Raw genomic sequence first — 24292 nt, forward strand, 5'->3', positions numbered from 1 at the left:
AGCTGTATGAGCAACGCACACTTTATACAGTGAAGAAAACTCTTCAGTAGGCAGAACAACACAACCATGAGTTACGTTCTTGCGTTCAAAACACCTCGAAGGAGCACAAATGTGAACTAAGGTATCTCAAGATGTGTTTAAAGATTGAGTATTAAACTATATTTTACTTGAGTGGTCTAAACATTTTATGTTTATGACACAACGCACCCGAGACGCTGGATGTCTGACGTAGGTGTAAATTGACTGGGTCCTTAAACAAGCCCTCATAATAATTCTTGAACTGATTGACAAATAAATGATTTCATCATTATATATTGAAATATTGTTATATGAGGGGCTTTCTCAGCAAATATTTGTTCGGGACACCATGTAATTAATTTGATAAAAAAATGTAATCGATTTGACAACCCTAATATATATATATATACCACAGTTAGTTCCGGTCCTCGAATCAGATTGGACGAGAGACGTTCCATGAGCCCTGATGGTGTTACAGCATCAGCACTCAGATGCTTCACTGTGTGTATCACTCCGCTTGTGTTCGTGCTGTTCTAAACTAAAGTGTAAGTGTAGTGCATATGTGTTAGGAGTTACTGTCTTTAATTTTGAAATTACATATTTTAGCCAGCAGGTGATGGTAAAAGATAATTTTTGTACGTAATATGAGCCAGTTGGTGATGTAAAGTGAATCCGTTAGTCATTGTTTACATAGAACAGCGCTCTGTGAGTTTCCACATTGGATACATACTGTTTATAATGGCAGAGGACATTGCTATTTCTATAGTGAATTACATTTTCGCACCGGCTACCCTGCTTGGACATCTATATTCCACTGAGAAAACTGACCTTCAGAAAGCTGTAAGCATCTCTGATTGGGTGTGGCAACAGGTGATCGCACACACACACACACACACACACACACACACACACACACACACACACACACACACACATCCATCTGTCTGTCCTTGTTTATCCATTGACTTGTTAGAAACAGCACAAGCCATGATAATCTTTCTGAAGTGAACATTTTGAATTACTAACGGAGGCTTGGAAGCATTTGTTTTGAACCAGCAACGGAAGATTCTGATCGGTGGCGTAAGAAAGTTGTTCCATGCACAAATGACCATACTCAGTTTTTCCTCATTTTTTTAAAAGTACTTGTTAGTTTGGATTTCTGCCTTATTGTTCAGAAATGTGCTCGTATTTAAAAGCAAAATATGTTCATTGTTATTCTTTTCTTTCCCAATAACGATATATTAAGCATATTTTGGAATATTTGGTGAATGCACTTGTAAAGGCCTCAGAGAGGGATAAGGGCCACAGTGCGACAGAGAGAGAGATTTACCCATCAAGCACAACAGCCATGCACTGAGAGAGTTGCATTTATTTAGAGTGCTTCATTTATTTTAAATGGAACATTTTTCTTTGCCACTCGATGGTTACCGTGTGGGGTTAACAGAGAGAATAAAAGGACTGACCTTGAACCTGCTTTGTTGTCTCCTGACTCCTCCATTACCCACAAACTAAGATCCCTTTACACTGGTGCCGAAACCCGGGAAGGAGGAGGAATGCACCGTAGTAGAGTCCTCGCCACTACCATCCACCCCAACGGAGCAGCCGCCTACCGCGAGGGGAGGAGGGGCTCCCAACTAACCGCCTGGAGTGGTTACCACTGCCAGGGGCGGGGGAGACCCCTACCATCCACCAAAAACATGGCAGGGTTTTCCGATCTGCCCGGGGAGGTGCGGCTGTCATCCATTAGAGGTGATTTAAGTGTCTTTTCTCTCTCTCTCATCTCTCTCTCCCACTGTGTTGGCCTTTCCCTCTCTTTTTTTAAACGTTTTGTTTTTGGACATAGTGCTGTATTATTTCCACTGTGTTTTGGACATGTACCGTATTTGTCATGATCGCCGTTACGGCGTGTAGGTGCCACATTTATTTTTGTTTCCCTCCCCTTGTCACCTCCTTCATCCAGGTAGACGGGGATGACCTGCCGGCAGGTCATCCAATGGACAAACCTGAAGCAACTGCCCCTCAAAAAGGTTAAGAGCCACTGCCCCTTAAAATGCCTGTACATGTCCCTGCAAGCAAAAATGATTCAGTATCATAATATAAATCAAAGTATCACGGTATTACCAACTGATGCCATCACTACAGGATGGTACAGCCACAGTACCTATTTTTAAGTGTTTGGCTTTGCTTGTGCTATCCAGTCAGGTATGAGTATAATCATATGGCACTGTGCGTACGTCCACATTGTTATTGAGGTTAAGTAAGAAAGAGATAGAAAATGAGAGAGAGTGTAACTGAAAGAGCACTAGAATAAAAGAGAATGACACACTGAGACATAATCATCTGACATTCACAATCTCACAGTGTACGTGTGCTCAAAACAGAGACTGAGAATGAGAGAGAACATTCAGAGTTGCGGGGGAGTGAAACACACTCTCGGAACAGTTGGTATGAATCATCCAGTTTTCACCCTGTTCCAGCCCAAAACGCTCCGAGTCTTGCAGTAAACCGCTCCTATAGTAAAACATAGTACACGGTAATGTTAACACCACTTCCTAACAAAGCGTGATGTGTTTCCAGCAATTTCATTTAATCCAAGTAATTTGTCTGTTCACACTAGCTAAATTCACACAGCAGCAGAATATGGTTATCAGTCCTCTTTGGGCTGCTAAATATGGTTCAGTTCATACACAGTTTAGATCTGAAAAAGAAAGACGACTTTATGTTCACTATAGTACTTTGTTGCTATTGTTGGAGCACAGGGCAGGTTTTAAGAATTTATTTTTATGGGGGTGGGGGCATGTTGTTATCTCTTCATTGGACTGGAAGGGGGGTGTCCAAAATGACCAAGTTAAAGGGGGGTGTCCCACCACTAGCCGCCCAACCCATCATGATTCATCCAGCGGAGCTACTGCCATCAGGGCACCACAGAGGCCTCTAGGGGTCCTCGGGCACACTTCCAAACACCAACAACACTTCAGCTCTCTCTCAACCCAAACTCTTTCTCTCTTTCGCCCTCTATTCATAGTCAGCTCTGACCTCGTAGATGGGGTGTGGATCCATAAGACAACCTTGGTACTGGTCTTTTCGGACAACCCTCAGTTGATTCACTCATAGCCCATACTTAATAGCGCCTCCTAAAAAGTAAAAGCCCAAATACATGCAGTGGTCTTCCCTGATAGCACACGTACATCACCCAGACGTCTGTTTGATGTGAGTGTTTACATCTGGGAGACATATTTTTTAGGTTGATTGCTCATCTGCATTATGTTAATTAGATGTTTTCTTTCGAATGTCAATGCGACATTCTTCAGATGTCTTTGAGATGTTTATGATTTGGAATGTTTGTAAATCTGATCCAGGGCTGGACTGGTAATCTGGCATACCGGGCATTTTCCCGGTGGGCCGATGCACTTTTAGGCCGATCAGGGGAGTAATGTCCATCACGAGAACAGAGCGGGCCGGTGGTTCGGCAGCGAAACGTGCCGAATGGGCCGCAATAAGCAACAATGAGCCGCCGCGTTCTGCAGTACGGACCACAAAACGGCGCCGCGATATGCACTATAGCAACCCCCCGTGGCCCCTTAACTGTACAATGTCTGTTGAAAATGTCAGTTTACATGTGCCTCACTTCTATAGCTAACAAGATTTCTGTGGTTACAAAGAGTGGAATTTATTGTCAACATTACCATCAGAATTGAATCAGATTCTGAAAGTAATCTGAGGCAAAGTCTTTCTAGCGAGTCCTCTGTTGGCCATCTTTGGAATGCTCTCCGGAGGCTATTCCAGTCTTGTCAGAGCAGCTCCTATCTACTTGAATGGGGGACAAACGAAATCTCAAAAATGGTTGGTCAAGATTATGATCAAAGAATATATTTCAAATCAGCAATAACATTTGATAATTTTGGTCATAAATTGTGCTTCTTTTCCTCATATTATGCTAAAAAACACAAATTAGCTTGTAAAGCTAATGTGCATGCATTAGCAATTTGATTGACAGGCGATGTCTGTATCTAAAAGGGGATTAGCTCTTTTACATGTAAGGTGGGACTTGCTTTCTACATCTGTTGACTGTTGGGCACTCAAGCTTTTTGGCGGTGTGTTGCAATTACTCCTGTTCATTTAAATAGCAGTGGCACATCTTTGCTAAATAGTCTCTGACTGAGGCCACGTCCACAATAATCTGTTTTACATTTACATTTATGCATTTGGCAGGCGCTTTTATCCAAAGTGACTTACAGTGCACTTATTACAGGGACAATCCCCCCAGAGCAACCTGGAGTTGAGTGCCTTGCTCAAGGACACAATGGTGGTGGCTGAGGGGATTGAACCAGCAACCTTCTGATTAACAGTTATGTGTTTTATCCCACTAAGCCACCACGTTTTCTAACGTCAGCAGTTTTCCCAATGTATGCAGTAATAGAGAGTGTTTTTGAAACATAAGTGTGTAAGTTTGGTGTAAAGATGGAACAGAATTATAATAAAGATGGTTATGAAGCACTCTCCCTGTCAATTGGTCTAAAAAACAAACAGCCCCTGCAATGTATAATGGCTCCATTCATAGGGGGGTGCTGAATACAAAGGGGGGCACTCCCTTCCCAAAGGAGGAAGCCCCTTTGTCGAAAGGCGAAACATTAGGGGGGGACTCCTTTGGTGATAATGCATACACCCATGTAAATAGGTAGCTGCACCCCTGTGTAAACACATCCAGTTAAACATACTGTGTCAAATCTTGAGTTATCAGAACAAAATCTAATTGAATGGAAACTCTCAATCAATTGATTAACCTGATTGTTCTGCTTGAAGCATTTTCAGAACGCCAGTCTATATCCATCTGGTAATGTACGCAACACACTATAAATGTGTACAAAATGAGATGAGGTAACTTGGCCAGCCCATACGTACACCAGAGGGTTAGAGAAAGATTGGAGATTAGAGAGTGTTAGAGGATATGGGTGATCTGTCCTCAGCAGCTCGGGACATTTCAATAATGATGTATGAGCACTCTGCCTCCCGGGATACCCAGGATGTAACCCAGATTCTGTGCTCGGATGTGCGGGAAGATGGATGTCTGTGTCTTGTCTTTTGTGTATGTGTGTGTATTTGAGAGAAATACAAGGCAGATGATGTTACATGGCACCATTGAGTGTCAGATAGCTTTTTATTGTTTAGCAGTGAGCTAGCACCCCTCAAGTACATCACCCAGACATCTATTTGATGTGTGCAATACGTCTACGTTTCCTCTTGGATGACTTTGAGATGTTTATGATTTAGAATGTTTGTAAATCTGATCTTGTTAAGATGTTTTGCAGGTCTTAATTACATTGCAGTGCTTTCCAGATGAAAGGATTTCAAACAGACATCTCAGAGACGTGTGTGTGTGCTATCTGGGACTCTTCATTTTCACTTCAATCCAAAACAAACATATTCAATCATTATTTGTGTGTATTGCATTGTTTTACATGGCAGCTCATCGTTTCATTGGCTTTCATTGCTGCCTGCCTGGCGTGTAAACAGAGAGTATTTGACCCAGCAATATCTGTCACCGTACGTTTCCTCCAGACTGCCTCATTTCAGTTAGAACAGCCAGGAATAAAATGGAGTTATGGCTCCATCTAGTGGCATAAACAATCTTAAATTCAGTATTTAAAAGATGTTTCGAGTTCAATTTAATTTAAAGGGAAAGTTCAACCAAACACACATTCTGAAATCAGTTATCTGTGTTGTTCCCAGTATTATTATAGTTTTGTATTTTTAATTTAGTTTTTATTTCTATTTTATATTCAATTTGCCATTACAATATAGTTTAGTTTTCACAGTTTATCTGTTAGTTTAAGTATTTTTTATGGCTGCCATTTTCTGGTATAATTACATATTACATAATAATTTACATAATAATAAATTACATGATAATTTAAAAGGTCTAACATCATTGCATTTCTCACGGAAGTCTTGTGTTACCTCTATCTAGTGGTATTTTTTTTCCTTTTACGAAGGAAATTTAGGCTTGATCCACATTGTATCCATATGTATTTCCTTAAATGATTATAAATCATTACTAAACTAATCTTTGGGGAGTAAACAAGTAAAGGAACAATTCAACCCAAAATGAAACTTTTCTCATCATTGACTCACCTTCATGCCATCCCAGATGTGTATGACTTTCTTTCCTCTGCAGACACAAATGTTGATTTTTAGAAGAATATATCAGCTCTGTAGGTCCATACAATGCAAGTGAATGGTGACCAGAACTTTGAAACTCCAAAAAAATGCAGCATAAATGTAATCCATATGACTCCAGTGGTTTGTCCATGTGTTCAGCAGTGATATGATGGGTGTGTGTGAGAAACAGATCAACATTTAAGTAAATCTTGACTGCAGCAGTCTCCTTGCCAATCATGATTTCAAGCTTGATTATATTTCCCAGTGCCATCAAGCACTCTGCGAAGTGTAATCAAGCTTGAAATCACAATGGTTCCTCTAGACTGCAATTGCAAGATGTACAGTGAAAGAAGGAGTTATCTATTGGTCTGTTCTCACCCAAAACAGATTAAATCACTTCAGAAGAAATGGATTAAACCAATTATGGATTGCTTTTATGCTGCCTTTATGTGCTTTTTGGACTCTATTGACTTGCATTGTATGGACCAACAGTGTGGATATATTCTTCAAAAAATCTTAATTTGTGTTCTGCAGTAGAAAGACAGTCATACACATCTGGGATGGCATGAGGGTGAGTAAATGATTAAAGAATTTCCATTTTTGGGTGAACCATATCTTTATCTTTTTGAGGTTTTAAATGGATGATTTTACTTTGAGATGGGTGATAGAACTCATTTCATGATCACTGGTTGGAAAAGCAATGGTAAAGAAAATATATATATTTTTTTAATTGTATATATATATATATATATATATATATATATATATTAATCCAAATACTTTGAAGATATTTTCTACAGAATCATTTGTGATTCTTTGTCCCACTTTACCAGTGCTTCTTAAAAACATATCTGGAATTTGATCAAAATAGGATCTTCAAAGGTTCTTCCTCCCAGCATTGAATTCTTCATTTTTGCTTTAGTTAGAAGACATCATAAGCTTTCTTCAAAGGAATAATGTAAGGTTATGTGGCATTTGAATCATAATTCAAAGTGTCAAGAAATGTACAATTTCCAAAAGTATCCCACTTTGCCCAAACTCACCCTATAATATAAAAAAAGATTTTAGTTCATTTTCATTAACTATAATAACACTGGTTGTTCCAAACCTATAGATCTTTCTTTCTTTTGTGGGAACGCAAAATATGTTTGGCAGAAGTTACCGTGTATACCATGTCATTGTTTGGGAAAAAGAAACAATGAAAGTGGATAATGGGGAATTCTAAGCTCTGCTTAGAGTATTAAGACACCTCTTGTCTTAAATGCTTTTTAGGAGTAAAGAAAGAATACTGAAAATATTCCAAGACACAGCACATAATTAAATGTAATCCAGAATACCAGAGACACGTAGGAATAATGTGAACTATTCTCACCTCAGAAACAATCCCTCACATGATGGTGTTGATATTTTATCAAGAGGCCCATCTGTCTTTCATCTATGAGAGTGTTTGGGAAGGTCACATTTCCCTTGAGTCATTTTAATAACAAACCATACTAAGTGTAATGGAAACACACAGGAAAGACATGTGCTGTTTTCCCAATGTACATGGCTCTCTAATGTCAATACATTAGCTTTGGTTAGCACTCAATGTTTTTGCATTAGAACCACACATTAAAAACCTATTCAGATGTCTGATTGTGCTATTTGTATCTTGGTTTCTGAAAGAATGTGTAAATGTGTTTTGCAGTGGTCAGTGCAGAGCTTTCTGAAAACTGTTTCTGAGCAGATGAAGGACTCCAGCTTTAAGTGAGGTGTGCAGCCAGACACTGAAAGGTCAGAGCCAAAGCAGACTGGATCATATGACTGCAGTGGCACAGAACACAGAACAGCTCAACTGCTCACATAAACACAACATTATTTAAATTATGCACTGGGGATGTCCCCAAAAGGAAAACTTTGTCAGAATTAGCCAACTTCTTGGGACTTTTTTCACAATTTTATCCCCAAATAGTTACAAACACACACTCAAGGTGTCCATAGGTTACAAACAAACATGCAAACCCAAAAAAATCAAAAGTAGATTAGGCAATTGTCCAAAACAGAAAGCAAGAAAGAAGCACATAACACATGGAGAAAACACAATAAAATACAACTAAAAGCACAGATGTATTATATAGTTTCTGGCCATATAGAAATATTATATATGGCAATATACAGTATGTGAAACATATATGACATATGAGTGTTCATGTATGATTTTTGCGGAAATGTATATATTGTATATATTATCACATTACTACATGTTGTGACCTATTCTGTGGTCACAGATCAGAGCCTAGAAGCCCTGTCACCCCCCCCCCCCCCTCTCTCTCTCTCTCTCTCAGGGCCAGGAACATAGTGGGATTTAGAAAATGTCACATCCATCACTCTCATTCCCAGTGAGACACATGATTCTCTCTGTGTCTTTACTGTTATTGTGAGCATATTTAGCATGCCTTAGCACAAATACACCACATACATTTTCAGTTTTACATTATACACATTTTTATACAAATTGTAGCTACCTATGCAAAAGTGTCTTCTATTCTGTATTTTTGCTTTGACAGAACTGGCATTCAGTCTATCTGCTACTCTAGACTATGGGTTTTTGGTTTCTGCAATGTTCCTCCCAAAAGCTGCTCAACTATTCGACTATTCAAATGGTAACATTTCTAAAATAAACGAAATAATGAAGCTCAAAATGTATCCAAAGTATCCAAAATAAATTGGTTATGCCAGATTGCAAGAAAAGTGATTGGAATCTCCAAGCTCCTCCTATGTTGTCAATCATGTACATTGGTGTTTATTGTGAAGTCCCGCCCATTTGAGAGCTCCACTAATCATCTTATAAAGAAGCTGGAGAAAAATACATTGATTGAATGCCCAACGTCCAATAGGCAGTCAGGTTCAGACACAGTGCAAAATATGGGGGTCACGCCCCTGAATGTAATCAGAGACCCCTGTAAAAGCTAATTTGGACTTCACACAAGTGCTCTGCCATGCGTCCCCTTGCGAGTTTGAGACGGCCTAAGATTTTAAAGCCAGATGGCACAGTTGCTTTATCCTAACTGCAAGCAGGATGGGAAATGATTTGCTGAAGACACAGCTTAATACTAATTGGATTAAACAACTGTGATATTTTATTCTCTTCTAAAATGATAGATTTTTTTTACTCAGATATAATGTTTTTACTTGTATAAATGATGTGTTAATATTCCCGAAACACTGAAAGTGCGATCTCTGTATGGGATGTGATTGTTATTATATTTCAAATATATTTCAAACATGAGTCTATTAAAGTAAAAATGGGTGAAAAAGACATGGCTTTTGGGGGGAATTTAATAACAGGTACATTAGTAACAGATTTTAAATTACATCAACATTTTCAGCAACAAAGTACATGAACTCGAAACACGATATATCAGCGCTTGGCCTATCAAAATTATTTAAATAAGCCAACAATATGTAGTCTGATTATGTAGCTAATTTGTAAATATATTAACTCATTGTGGCAGGGCGGAGGGCGGGGCCGGGTCGTGATCCTACACACCCGGTCCCGTATTAGGCTAATCAAGCCTTCGAGAGGGATAAAGGTTGACTGCAGAGGATCGTGCGGGAGAGAGAGATCGTTTACGGATAGGCCCGGGCGTGACAGTGGCAGGTGGGGAGTTTGACTGGGGCGGTACACCTGTCATACGGTAACGCAGGAGGAGCAGAAGGGCAAAAGCTCGCTTGATCTTGATTTTCAGTATGAATACGGACCGTGAAAGCGGGGCCTCACTGCCCCGGGGACAGTGGCAGGTGGGGAGTTTGACTAGGCTTAAAGCACGCCCTGCCATACTCATCAATGCTTCTTTTCTAATGAAAGTTTAGGGGAACGCGTCTGCCAAAATTATTAAGTAAAGGTAATCTAAGTGCAGTTTTGAAAGATTTTGCTTCAAATGGGTCTTGATTGATTAACACTGACTGAACTTGAGTTTATTTGTTTGTTTGTGTGAACACAAATGACAAGCGACAAACACAAAAAAGCCCCATAATAAATGGCACTCATTATTAAAACACTTTTTCTTTGTCAAGCGATGATGGGCCCTTTGACATCAAGTTCATGTTATTTCATTTGACATCAAGTTGATGTCTGGACTCAGCCCTGTGCTGTTTCTTGCCTTTTCTTGCCACCAGCACAGAGAAGACAAATAGAGGGCCAAGCAGGTCGGTAGGTCATACAGATAAGCAGTTAAAAAGATTATAAACAGAATGGCGTACACATAACCAAGAGAGCAGAACTCTTGCCGCCATGACAATAGCCTGCTGTTGCTGCCCATACTGTCCGTGGCACCCACCCAGGACAGATGAACGCTGGTTAACGTAATGGGGAGTTCATCTACTTCATCCAGGGATTCATGAGTTGCTCTGTTTCTGAGAGTACTTCCAAATTCAAAATCATCTCTTGCCTCTTTCTCCTTTACAGGTGTTGTCCAACTGAGGTGCTCAAATAGGTCTATACTAACTGTTTGATAGCTTGATATGTGGTCGGGCGTGTTAATGTGTGTGTTTGGGGTATCATGAGGCTGGTGACATGTCTTGAAATCATCAACATCTCTCTCTTCTCCATCTGATTGATTCTCGCCCAACACTTTGGACTCCTCTACTCGCACTTGTTTGGTTTCTGAATACATTTCCTCCTCTTTATCGCCAGTTTTCTCCTCCTTTTTGTAAAGTCTTTCATTTGCAGCTTCTAAATGCCCCTTGTCATCTTTCTGAAGCTCTGAATTGTCTTTCCGATTCTCATTCAACATGCCTAGTTTGTTCTCATCGCACAATGGAATGCTCTTTATTCCTTTGCGCTCATCTAACGTCTTCTCATCCTGGTCTTTTCTAGTGTTTTCCATTTCCTCTTCACGTAGCTCTGTATGAAATGCCCATGTTTCCACCTGCTCATCGTCATTCACCGTCTTTAGCTCTCTGTCTTTGTCTATATCCTTCTTTTCCAAAGATTCTACTTTCTGTCTATCTTCAAATGGCTCGTCAATGATCCCTGTAAATGTCAAGGAGTCATTCACGGCTATATGTGTTTTTTCTTTAACCTTTGCTTCAGTGTTTGAGGTGTCAAAGCAGCCCATGAATTCTTCAGGCAAGATTCCATCTCTGACTTTGGAATTTGGAGTGTCTGTGTCAAATGTGCTAGGTACTGCCTCCCCTGGGCTCATGCCTTGGCTCAAAGGTCTGCTTGTGTGCTCATGATGTGGGGTTTGGTGGTCACCAGACCTTTCTAACTCTCTTACTGCCCTCTTTGTCTCTGATCCCTGAGCAGAACATGTTACAGGAGTGACTCTTGGCTCTTCCACATGCTGGTAACCCAAAACCGGCTCTCTAGAATGGCCAGAGCTCAAGTCGTTTAATTGCTCACTGGGAACCGATTCTAGAATTTCTGCTGCTCTCCAGTAAAATAATTCTTGCTCAGTAGTGGTCATGGATAGAGATGTATCTTTCTCAGCCCCTTCATTTATGTTTGAGACTGATTGAAATTGGCTAAAGTGAGAGCAAACAGACTCTTGAGGAATACACTGTTGGTCCTGTGTATCTTTTTGTCTGTGTGTTGTATCAGAGCCACTGAGAAACACTTCCTGGGTATCACAAGCCACATTTGCTGGCTGATCATCAACTGGATGGTTTTCTGGGTTTGTTCCATTGCAGACATCTGTAGGGTTTGCTTGGGTAAGTGCTGTTTTGTTGCCACCCCAGCCCAGAGAAAGCAAAGGGATTTGGTTTAATAACATCAGTGATGTGTCCATACGGTGTCCTTGTAGGGTGTGGACTATTGGCAAATCTCTTCTACTTGGAGTATTCAGTTTTGGGATGGACATGGTTGACGATTTGGAGGTGGTTTCTTGTTTCGCTTTTTGAGAGAAATAGTCCTGCACATGTGCCAAACGAGCAGCCCGACGTGTCCTACGCCGATCCACCTATCAATTAAAGATGGATACAAAGGCATCTTATACCATGTCCTAACCAGGTGCAACATTATAAAGCGACAAGCAATGCAACACATTCATTCATCCATCCTTCCATCCATCCATCTATCCATCAATCTGAGGGAGTTGGTTTGGGGTGTGTCCCTCCTTGGTCATGGGACTTCACAATGTCCCATGACCAACACTTTTTGATGTTTATTCTCAGGGGTGTAAAGTTACGAATTACAAATACTCAAGTTACTGTAATTAAGTCGTTTTTCACAGAAATTGTACTTTTTTAAGTAGTTTAAAATTTGTATACTTTTACTTTTACTTGAGTACATTTTAAGTGCTGTAACAGTACTTTTAATGTGCTATTTTCCCACCCACTGTGTTAGCTAATTCCATGTCTTTTTATTTGAATCCATCAACATGATTGGCTAGGGAGAGTCTTGTGACTCCCGTCAAATCAAATCACACATTAAAAAACTTGAACGGCAGCTGTAGATCTGGCGCCAAATTTTATGATGTGGAGGATGCCTGAAACACATATTCAACACCTGAACATCACGGCCACACCTGAAAGGGCTTTTCGCAGTGAAAAAGGCCAATTGCTGTGTCATGTGAGTTTAACTTGCTCAAGCCAGATATCAGCATTAATCCTGCCTCTAATTTTAAGAAACATATCGAGGTAAATTTAATATTTCTGCTTACTAGATTCTGTGTCTATAATTCTATTTTTGTATGTAATTCTATAATTCTGTGTCTTATATTCTACATCTAGACCAGGGGTGCTCATTACATCGATCATGATAGCAAGACAACCACTGGTTGATTGATCTAGATAAAATATAAAAGATTGACTTTTTATTTCCTGACTTCTGTAGCTGCGTGCTGTTTGATTGACAGGCAACTAATGTTTGTGTGTTAATGCGGGTGCGCCTAAACAATAAAATAAACGTTATAATTCTGCCAATGCCCGTCTTGATGAGGCATTAATGTAAACACAGTTGGTTTGGTCTAACGTGAATGTAAACAGTGGGACAAAAAGAGTATTTGTAACAAAAAGTTGAACTTGATGTGTACATGTATCCGAATTGAGCACTGTCTAGTAGGCTATGTTATATAAAGGATATTAATCAAACTACAATAACAAGGAAATGAGAAAACCACTCACTACTTTTAGCTAAATAACTTGAGTAGTTTTAAAAGTATTAATGTAATAGAATAAAACAGTGATATTTTTAATAACAATAATTTTTTATAATATTGTTAGTTTTTTTTTTATATAATACTGACCCCTGGTGTAGAGAGTGATCATTTGTATAATAAATTACCAGGAAAGTAGAGATTATTAAAAAAATTATAATTATGCTCAGCCTCTATCATGTTTTTTCTAATGCCTTTAGAAAATGATCAACCTTTGTAGGGCAATACTTAAGGCAGAACATTCCACCTCTCACAGACTTCAGAAAATTGTGCATCATGCATTAGAATGAGAACACAACTATTTCTTGGCTTAAAAGATGCAAGAACCAAATCAATGTGGAACATTGTATCACAAAAGGAGTACTAGAAATTCTTCACCCTGCTCTGTAGGTGGCAATATGCATGAATAATGTGAATCGCCAAAAACAAAAGAAGAATGTGAGAGTTAAAGTGGAGATTGACTGAGCAGGGAGGAGAATTTAGGGTAAATATTGATCTGTTTCACACCCAACCTATCATATCTCTTCTGAAGACATGGATTTAACCACTGGAGTCACAGGAATTAGGCTACTTTTATGCTGACTTAGGTGATTTTTGGAGCTTCAAAATTTTGGCACCCATTCACTTGCATTGCATGGACCAAAAGAGCTGAGATATTCTACTAAAATCTTAATTTGTTTTCTGCTAAAGAAAGAAAGTCATACACATCTGAGATGGCATAAGGGTGACTAAATGATGAGAGAAGTTTCATTTCCTTGTTTTTTTTTAAAGAATTGTATCCGCAACAAGTCTCACAGTCTGCATTAAGGGAAAATTTACACATGAACTGATTTTAATGTAATTGTTTCATACATTATGAGATTGCAAATAGCTTTTTCATCTTTTCATAATCATGTCGCCCTTTTATAAATGTTTTCCATCAGATTAATTTGTTTACAGTATCATAGATAAAGGATGTATTTTAAAAGTTGTCTGTCACAAACACCTATAAAATACCTATATTTTTTATTCTTTTTGGCAAACAGCCATAGACGGCATGTGTGCCTCAATTTTAATTGCAACATTGAGTTTTATTATAAAGGGGCATAACTTTTAAATGAGCAACACCTTTACTGTTACTTGAGTAGATTTAGGACAGGTACTTTTACTCTACTCAAACTATAGTTTTTTAAGAAGTAACAGTACTTTTACTTGAGTATTATTTTTCAGTACACTTTCCACCCCTGTTTATTTTATCATTGCTTCATTGACCAGCAAGCCCATTCATATTAATAGTTTAACATGTGACAGGTTGAATGCAAGACGTGCGATCTAGGCGTACTGTACAGCTTGTGACATTAGCAGCTGTTTGAACCATGGCCAAACTTCTGCGGGAGGCCAAACATTCACTACTGTCAACAATGTTTATAATGAGAGGCACTTTCAGTGACATATCATGTTGAAGAACAGCATATCATGAACAGCGCAGCTTTCTTTCAGTATATCTCAATAGTACCTAGAGTTCACATGCAGTTCTGTGTTCTTAAAAGTATAGGTCAGCAAAAAAAAAAAAAAAAAAAAAAAGCATTTACTCGACATCATGTTGTTTAAAACACATACAGTATGACTGACTTTCTTCAATGGAACACAAAAGCAAAAACTGAGCAAAAAGCCAAAACTGCTCTTTTCCATAAAAAATAAATGTGGAAAGTGATTTTTACTGTTTAATTTCAAAAAATAATATACAAATTAAATAATAATCATGACAACAGTAATAATATGCTTTATTTTTAAAAAGCACCTTTAAATGTAGCATCTTTATATATATTATAGTATTATGTTGAATAAAAATAACAGTAGTCCATATAACTTGTGTATATGCATATTTTGTATAACTTTTTTCTGAAGCCCAAAGTATACTTCGATTTTGACATGAACACTCAGTGTGTGCATACATCGAACGCGACCCTGTCAAAGTATGCTAAATTTGATGGTACGCGTATACACAGGCGGTTAGCGCATGCGCTCATCGACAGCTATAAGACACCAAACTATTTCTCATCAGGAGTTTAGACCTAAACTCAGCCAAAACAGAAACATTCCCTTTTCAGGACACTGTATTTGAAAGATAATTTAGTAAAAATCCAAATAACTTTACAGATATTTTTTGTAAAGGGTTTAAACAATGTTTTCCATGCTTGATCATTGAACCATAAACAATGAATGAACATGCACATGTGGAACGGTCGTTAATACACTAACAGCTTACAGACGGTGGGCAATTAAGGTCACATTTATAAAAACAGTCATCACCAGCAACAATGTCGCCTATGGGCACAAAACCACCTTCGCTGGACCAGACAGGACTGGTAAAAAGTGCCCTTCACTGACGAGTCGCGGTTTTGTCTCACCGGGGGTGATGGTTGGAAGGAATGAGCGATACACTGAGGCCTGTACTCTGGAGGGGGATCGATTTGGATGTGGAGGGTCCTTCATGTTCTAGGGCGGTGTGTCTCAGCATCATCGGACTGAGTTTGTTGTCATTGCAGGCAATCTCAATGCTGTGCGTAACAGGGAAGACATCCTCCTCCCTCATGTGGTACCCTTCCTGCAGCCTCATCCTGACATGAACCTCCAGCATGACAATACCACCAGCCGTACTGCTCATTCTGTGCATGATTTCCTGCAAGACAGGAATGCAAGTGTTCTGCCATGGCCAGCGAAGAGCCCGGATCTCAGTCCCATGGAGCACATCTGGGACCTGTTGGATAGGAGGGTGAGGGCTAGGGACTTTCCCCCCAGAAATGTCCAGGAACTTGCAAGTACTTTGGTGGAAGAGTGGGGAAACATCTCACAGCAAGAACTGGCAAATCTGGTGCAGTCCATGAGGAGGAGATGCACTGCAGTACTTAATACAGCTGGTGGCCACACCAGATACTGACTGTTACTTTTGATTTTGACCCCCCTTGTTCAGTGTCACATTATTCAATTTCTGTTAGTCACATGTCTGTGAAACTTGTTCAGTTTACGTCTTAGTTGTTGAATCTTTTTCTGTTCATACAAATATTTACACATGTTAAGTTTGCTGAAATTGAGAGGATGTTTCTTTTTTTGCTGAGTTTATAAAGTCTTTATATTCCTTCAGACTCGAGTTATACAAATGCAGGTATCTCCTGACCTCACACATGCGCTCTTGATGTGCATATCTACTGTTAAATGTGAGTATTGTCTTGTGGATCCAATAATTTGTGCCAACAGTGAGGCACTTACAGTGGAAGCGAATGGGGGCTAATTTTTGAATGTTAAAATATTCACTGTTTCAAAAGTATAACCATAAGACATAAAGGATATGTGTACAGACATGATTTTTGTGTGATAATATCATTACTAATATTTTCTGTGTAACGTTATAGCCAATTTTACAACCTGACAACAAACCCTAAAATGACTAAAAATGACAATTTAAGCTAATTTACAGTGCAAATATTGCACAAGTTTTAACAAGTTTTGCAAGTGCTTTCATGCAATTTTAAGCTTCACATTTTTTTGTTTAAACCCTCCAAAAATGTCCCCATTCACTTCCATTGTAAGTGCCTGACTGTAACCACGATTTTTGCTTTTTATAAAGAAAGTAGGGACGAGTCAAAATAATTTTTTGTGGTTATCAATATTATGCCACAAATGGTGTCGATTGAGCTTAACTTGAATTAAAACCAGAACATTCCTTTAAGACTTTGAAGCCGTGCGAAAGGTTTGTGTGAGGAGCAGACCAAAATTTGGCATCAGAAGACTTGATGGGTCATATGAGATATATGGGACAATTTTGAGACTTTTATGGTACTTCTTTTGTCTTTTTTGGAGCTTGACAGCCCCTGGTGACTGTATGCTTTCATTGCATTGAAAAGATCAGCTTGAATATTCTTTATAGTTTCTCCTTTTGTGCTCCACGTCAGAAAAACATAGTTTCATTAAAAATGAGCATGAGAAAATAATGAGAAAATGGGGGCATTTTTTAATGTAAAAAGTATTTTGTGTCAGAATGTGAATTGTATGTTTAAGCCTGGACAGGAAGCTCATTGACCATACCAGAGTTTTGCAGCAGTCCTTTAGGAATTTGGGGGGAGTAATTCCTGCCTCTTCATCTGTTGTGCTTTCCCATCTATGCCCGATACTGGATGTGATTTGCTCTGGAAAAAAACAAACTTATACTCAGTCTCTCATCCCCTGAATGAAAACACCCTTTTCCCTGACCTCCACAGCAGAAACCCACCTGAGATCTCCCCACTCGCCTCTGCGTGCGTCTCCTCCGTCTCCGTGCAGATATTTTTACTGTAAATATACAGCAGAATATCAATCATACTCACAAGCCATATGTCTAAACATCTATCTATTGCAGTAAAAAAAAAGGGTTTATTGGAGAAGCTGAAAAATACATCTAACTTTTAACCTTCAAACTTGAAGGTTTGTTATGCTTGTGTCTTAACCAGAATATGCTGCTTTGAGAATATATGTAGCACAAATTAGCAATTCAATGCAAAAGAGTGCCTTAAGAAAATTTGCAAAATGCTAAACTGTGATTGCCAGGTAATGGCTATGCAGTGTTCTGATTGGTTTACAGTGAATTGCTGGGGCATTGCTACATAGTTGTTAGGGTCTTCCGGGTGGTTGCTTGGGCATTGCTTGGTGTTTACTCTCCGACCGAAGTCAAAAGAGCCCACCTCAAAATCTCTATGATTATCTTGTCCCTATACTGCACTGTATCATCCACCACATACAATTGTTAGTGTAATTGCTTAGAAACATAATTTGATCATTTACAGTTTTTCTCAGTCGCTTTGGTGCATTTCTCACATCACTATTTACATTTGCACAACAGTTAGTTCAACCTCCACAACATTTAGTCATTTGTGCACTTCATAGTAGCAGTTTCTCATTCCTTCCAACAAATTGCGAATGCTTTTGGACATGCATCAACTGCTTCCATACAACTCTCTGCTGTTCTATAACATTATCACTTGCTTATGTCATGTCAGTCAAAATGAACTATACTTGTGAATGCTGAATAGTCATTCCATATAAAACTAATAGTCCTCATTTCATTGCTTGAGTCATTACATACAAAAATGTTGAACTAGTTGTCAAAATCTGTCAAGCAAATAAAATTTAAAAAATTAAATCTTTTTTCCTGAAAATATCTCCTAAATTGAACAATTTCTCTCAGGTGAATCTTTCACTTATGAGAAGGGGTGTGTGACGTATTAGTTGCAACCAATGATAAGCCACTTCTCTACAATCACTGTCAGAGCTGAATCCCATAAACCCCCACTTTACAAGCACATATGAACCAAGCAGGACATAGTGTGTACCATTTCTACAATACTGTGACACATAAATGGAAGGTCAGCCTCGTGGAAGAGGGGTGAGGGTGCGGGGAGGAGGAGGAAGGGGACAAAACAGGGGAAGAGGAAGAAGAGGCCAAGTACATAGGCGGATCCCTGATGAAATCAGGGCTACAATTGTGGATCATGTTGTCAATCACGGCCTAACAATGGCTGAGGCTGGTCGAAGGGTGCAGCCAAATGTTGGGAGAACCACTGTAAATTCAATTATTCAAACATTTCGTCGGGAGAACAGGTGTGTATAAATGGACAGTAATTCAGCACTAAACAATCTGCACTGCACTACTGTCATTGTGTCATACATGAAGCTTGCAGTGGGACAATAACTTGTCACTATACATTTTACATTTAGACGTACAGCTTTACTGTATCACACATTTAGTGTATTGTAGTGTTACAGTAAAGATTTGCCATATTTACTGTAATTTTACTCTGCACCACACAGGATTGCAAGACAACCTCACAGAGGTGGAAGAGGGCCCCTTTTTACTCCGCAACAAGAGGAAGCCATTTGTGCAATGGTGATTGCAAACAATGCCATAAGGTTGAGAGAGATACAAAGTGCTGTTATAGAGGATGACAACGTCTTTGGGAATATTGAATCTGTTTCAGTCGCTACAATTGACAGAGTGCTTAGGAGGAATGAAATGCGCATGAAACAATTGTACAATGTGCCATTTGAACGGAACAGCGACAGAGTGAAGGAGATCCGTCACCAGTATGTACAGGTAAAACATGTATGTGTTCTATGCATATACTGTAATGTTCAGTGCCGTAAACTGTTTACTTTGTGTAGTGTCATGCACTACACTTACATGACAGTTCTGTGTATGTGTATTCACAGTGCATACTGTACAATATGTTGTCCAAAATGCATTATGTTACACAGGAAAAGTTGTTATAGTTTTTCTCACTCTCTCTTCTGTAATAAAGCATGTACTGGAGCTGGAGGCCAGGGAACCGCTGCACACATTCATATACCTTGATGAGGCAGGTTTCAATCTGGCAAAAGGTAGAAGACGTGGAAGGAATCGCATTGGACAGAGAGCAACCATTGATGTCCCAGGCCAACGAGGAGGGAATATTACTATGTGTGCAGCCATCTCAGAAAACGGCGTCCTCACCCATATCCCCCGCCTTGGTCCATACAACACACAACATCTGCTGACTTTTTTAGACGCTCTTTACAGGGACATAATCCCTGAGAATGAGAGGGGTCTAACTGGAGACCATCTGAGCAAGCATGTTGTTGTTTGGGATAATGTGCGTTTTCACCACTCAGATCTCGTCAGACAGTGGTTTGCAGCACATGATAGGATGCTGGTGGAATATCTCCCTCCCTACTCACCATTCCTAAATCCAATAGAGGAGTTTTTCTCTTCCTGGAGGTGGAAGGTATATGACCGTCATCCACATACCCAAATGGCCCTGCTAGTGGCCATGGATGCAGTATGTGATGACATCACAGCAGAGTCCTGCAGAGGGTGGATTCGCCACTCGAGAAGATACTTTCCTCGCTGCATTGCAAGAGATGATATTCGCTGTGATGTAGATGAAATTATGTGGCCAGACAGAGAGGAACGTCTGGATGTGCATGAATGATTACAGTACTATGTATGTTCAGTTCCAATATGTACTGCAATATTGTTTACAGTTGTGTACAGCTCTACCCAAAGGGAGTTTATGTTTGTTGTAAACAAGGGTGTATTTTTTCTTTGGCACAATGCTGTGAACAAATTAGAATTGCAAAGAAGTAACAATGTGAAACATACATATTCAGTGTCTTGTACTCAGTTATCTCACTAAATACAGTAATGTGTAACTTTACTGTATTTTTCAAATGACTGTGCAAATAGTATATAGTGCTGTCTTGAGCAGTTTCAGGTAGTGTCACCAAGATCTGACTTTTTTGCATTGGAAAACATTTACAGAGTAAACTGTCATAATGAAAACATGACAAAGCCATTTGACTATCTTGTTCATAAACAATGGTGTCAGGACTTTTCATCTTGACGACACGGACACTTTCATTGACATGAATACTTGCTTTTGAGGAATGAGCTATCCATTTTGAGCAAGTGACACGCTTTTGCAGGTTATCAACTAGGTTTTGCAGTTTGAACTAATTGTTTTGAGAACTGCATTAACTGTTGTGCAAATGTAAATAGTGATGTGAGAAATGCACCAAAGCGAAAAAAAAAATCATTTTTGATCATCAACAATCATTTATGGACAAAGTGCAAATGGTGTGGGATGAGTTTTGTGCCGCAGATTAAATACTTACATTCTTTAGGTTTAGAAAAAGTTAAAGCAATAATAATAGTGATGCTTGCCTTACAAAGCAACACTATATAAACAGAAAGACAGACAGACAGACAGACATGATAGATAGATAGATAGACAGACAGACAGACAGACAGACAGACATGATAGATAGATAGATAGATAGATAGATAGATAGATAGACAGACAGACAGACAGACAGACAGACAGACAGACAGATATGATAGATAGATAGATAGATAGACAGACAGACAGACAGACAGACATGATAGATAGATAGATATATAGATAGATAGATGATAGACAGACAGACAGATATGATAGATAGATAGATAGATAGATAGACAGACAGACAGACAGACAGACAGACAGACATGATAGATAGATAGATAGATAGATAGATAGATAGATAGATAGATAGATAGATAGATGATAGATAGACAGACAGACAGACAGATAGATATGATAGATAGATAGATAGACAGACAGACAGACAGACAGACAGACAGACAGACAGACAGACATGATAGATAGATAGATAGATAGACAGACAGACAGACAGATATGATAGATAGATAGATAGATAGATAGATAGATAGATAGATAGATAGATAGATAGATAGATAGATAGATAGATAGATAGACAGACAGACAGACATGATAGATAGATAGATAGACAGACAGACAGACAGACAGACAGACATGATAGATAGATAGATAGATAGATAGATAGATAGATAGATAGATAGATAGATAGATAGATGATAGATAGACAGACAGACAGACAGATATGATAGATAGATAGACAGACAGACAGACATGATAGATAGATAGATAGATAGATAGATAGATAGATAGATAGATAGATAGATAGATAGATAGATAGATAGACAGACAGACAGATATGATAGATAGATAGATAGATAGATAGACAGACAGACAGACAGACAGACAGACAGACAGACAGACAGACAGACATGATAGATAGATAGATAGATAGATAGATGATAGATAGACAGACAGACAGACAGATATGATAGATAGATAGATAGATAGATAGACAGACAGACAGACAGACAGACATGATAGATAGATAGATAGACAGACAGACAGACAGACAGATATGATAGATAGATAGATAGATAGATAGATAGATAGACAGACAGACAGACAGACAGACAGACAGACAGACAGACAGACAGACAGACATGATAGATAGATAGACAGACAGACAGACAGACAGACAGACAGACATGATAGATAGATAGACAGATGGATAGATAGATAGATAGATAGATAGATAGATAGATAGATAGATAGATAGATAGATAGATAGATAGATAGATAGATAGATAGATAGATAGATAGATAGATAGATAAATTAGACTGATAGTTTGATGGACGGACAGACAGACAGACAGACAGACAGACAGACAGACAGACAGACAGACAGACATGATAGATAGATAGATAGATAGATAGATGATAGATAGACAGACAGACAGACAGATATGATAGATAGATAGATAGATAGATAGACAGACAGACAGACAGACAGACATGATAGATAGATAGATAGACAGACAGACAGACAGACAGATATGATAGATAGATAGATAGATAGATAGATAGATAGAACAGACAGACAGACAGACAGACAGACAGACAGACAGACAGACAGACATGATAGATAGATAGACAGACAGACAGACAGACAGACAGACAGACATGATAGATAGATAGATAGATAGATAGATAGATAGATAGATAGATAGATAGATAGATAGATAGATAGATAGATAGATAGATAGATAGATAGATAGATAGATAGATAGATAGATAGATAGATAGATAGATAAATTAGACTGATAGTTTGATGGACCGGACAGACAGACAGACTGATGGGCGGAACGACGGATGGAGTGTTGCAGTGTTGCCCACCTGACTGTTTTCAGGCAGCTCCTGATACCTTTGTGGTTACTCTCCTCTTTTACCTTCTCCCTTTCTCTCTCTTTTTCTTTCAGATCACCCCTACATCTTTGGTGGCAGAAGACAATGTAGTTTGTGCCTCCATTGTTGGCCCAAAAGGTCCCAACAGCACTCTCATAACGCAGACAAAACTCCACCCGCATCTCTTTAGCCTGGAACGGAGGCATTAACATAAGCTGGAAGGCGAAGCGGTCCGTCTCGCCATCACTGGAGCCAGGCATATACTCTGCCTGCAGGTCGAAGTGGCTCTGCCAACTGTCCAGTGTTGTCCGGACGTATACGGCCTTGTGAAAGCAAAGGTTGAGAACACGGATGATGCCTTGGATAGCCGTGGATTCAGGGAGCAGCTTTATGCTCTCCAACTCAAGCTTCTGCTTCTGAATTTTCATCTCCAGCTCCTGGTCCGAAGCCGGGACAGTAAAAAGGCAGGACATGCGATATTCCTCACCCTCTCTGTTCTCTGTCCCTATTAACCCAAATAAATCTTGCCCTCTTGAATCTCGGCTGTCATACTTCTTCACGGAAACCAGGTCCAGGCCGAAAGCATCTGCAAAAGAGACCTTTCTCCGCACAGCTGCTGGTGGCGGCTCGGGTTCCAGCTCCAGCTCCTCAGATTCATCTGCAGAACTTCCTTCCCATGTCTGGTCCGATTTTGCCTCCTTTTCTTCTTTGCCTTGCCTTACCCAGTCTCTGCAGATGGGAGACTCCAGGTTGCAAGAGACCACAAAAGGTGCACGTTCTTCTGCAGACATGCCTGGTCAATGCTGGATGGGTAGTGTCAGGCAGAGCAACTCAAGCTCCCTGAAAAACCCCCACGCAACGTGACTAGGCACACGGCGTCGGGTTGCAGCTGAACATTGTGAGGTTGCCAGGATTAAAAATAGAGGCAAGTGCTCCCATACTATGCTTGTGTTCCTGCAGTGGTCACAAGGGCCTGGTGGACGTGGGGCACATTGATGTGTCCATGTCATCTGCGAACTCTCTTGAACTTGAAGCTTGCTTGAAGAAACGCTGATGAATTGAGTACATGCATCGGTACCAAAACAATACTGTCCTTCCATTTGGACATCTAGGGGGACCAGGGAAAATTGTCACACAGGGTAACTTTCACAATTGCTATATCTCAGTAACAATAAGGTTTTAAATCAAAAGTCTATGTGGTTTCAAACAGATAAACTGGTCTTAAATTAGGATTTATTTATTTATGTGTGTGTTAATTTTATCTTCTAAAATAATTTCCAGTAATATCATATTTTTGTTATAGCTTATGGGTAAACAATGGAATAATAAAAAACCTGTGTCCACAATGTGTTTATATATATATAT

At 39.3% G+C, this 24292-nt stretch overlaps 1 protein-coding gene across 1 annotated transcript; it reads right to left on the reverse strand.

The window, feature by feature from the left end:
• Window positions 1-9815: 9815 nt before the first annotated feature.
• ppp1r3aa (protein phosphatase 1, regulatory subunit 3Aa) lies at window positions 9816-23752 on the reverse strand. Its single transcript, XM_052121056.1, has 4 exons — window positions 22919-23752; window positions 17566-17624; window positions 17382-17482; window positions 9816-12119 (listed from the first exon to the last, which is right to left on the reverse strand). Exons 1-4 carry the CDS (start codon window positions 23716-23718, stop codon window positions 10260-10262), a joined length of 2820 nt encoding a protein of 939 aa, XP_051977016.1. The 5' UTR covers window positions 23719-23752; the 3' UTR covers window positions 9816-10259.
• Window positions 23753-24292: the final 540 nt, after the last annotated feature.

The sequence above is a fragment of the Xyrauchen texanus genome, chromosome 47 (genome assembly GCF_025860055.1).
Source record: "Xyrauchen texanus isolate HMW12.3.18 chromosome 47, RBS_HiC_50CHRs, whole genome shotgun sequence".
Taxonomy (NCBI): domain Eukaryota; kingdom Metazoa; phylum Chordata; class Actinopteri; order Cypriniformes; family Catostomidae; genus Xyrauchen; species Xyrauchen texanus.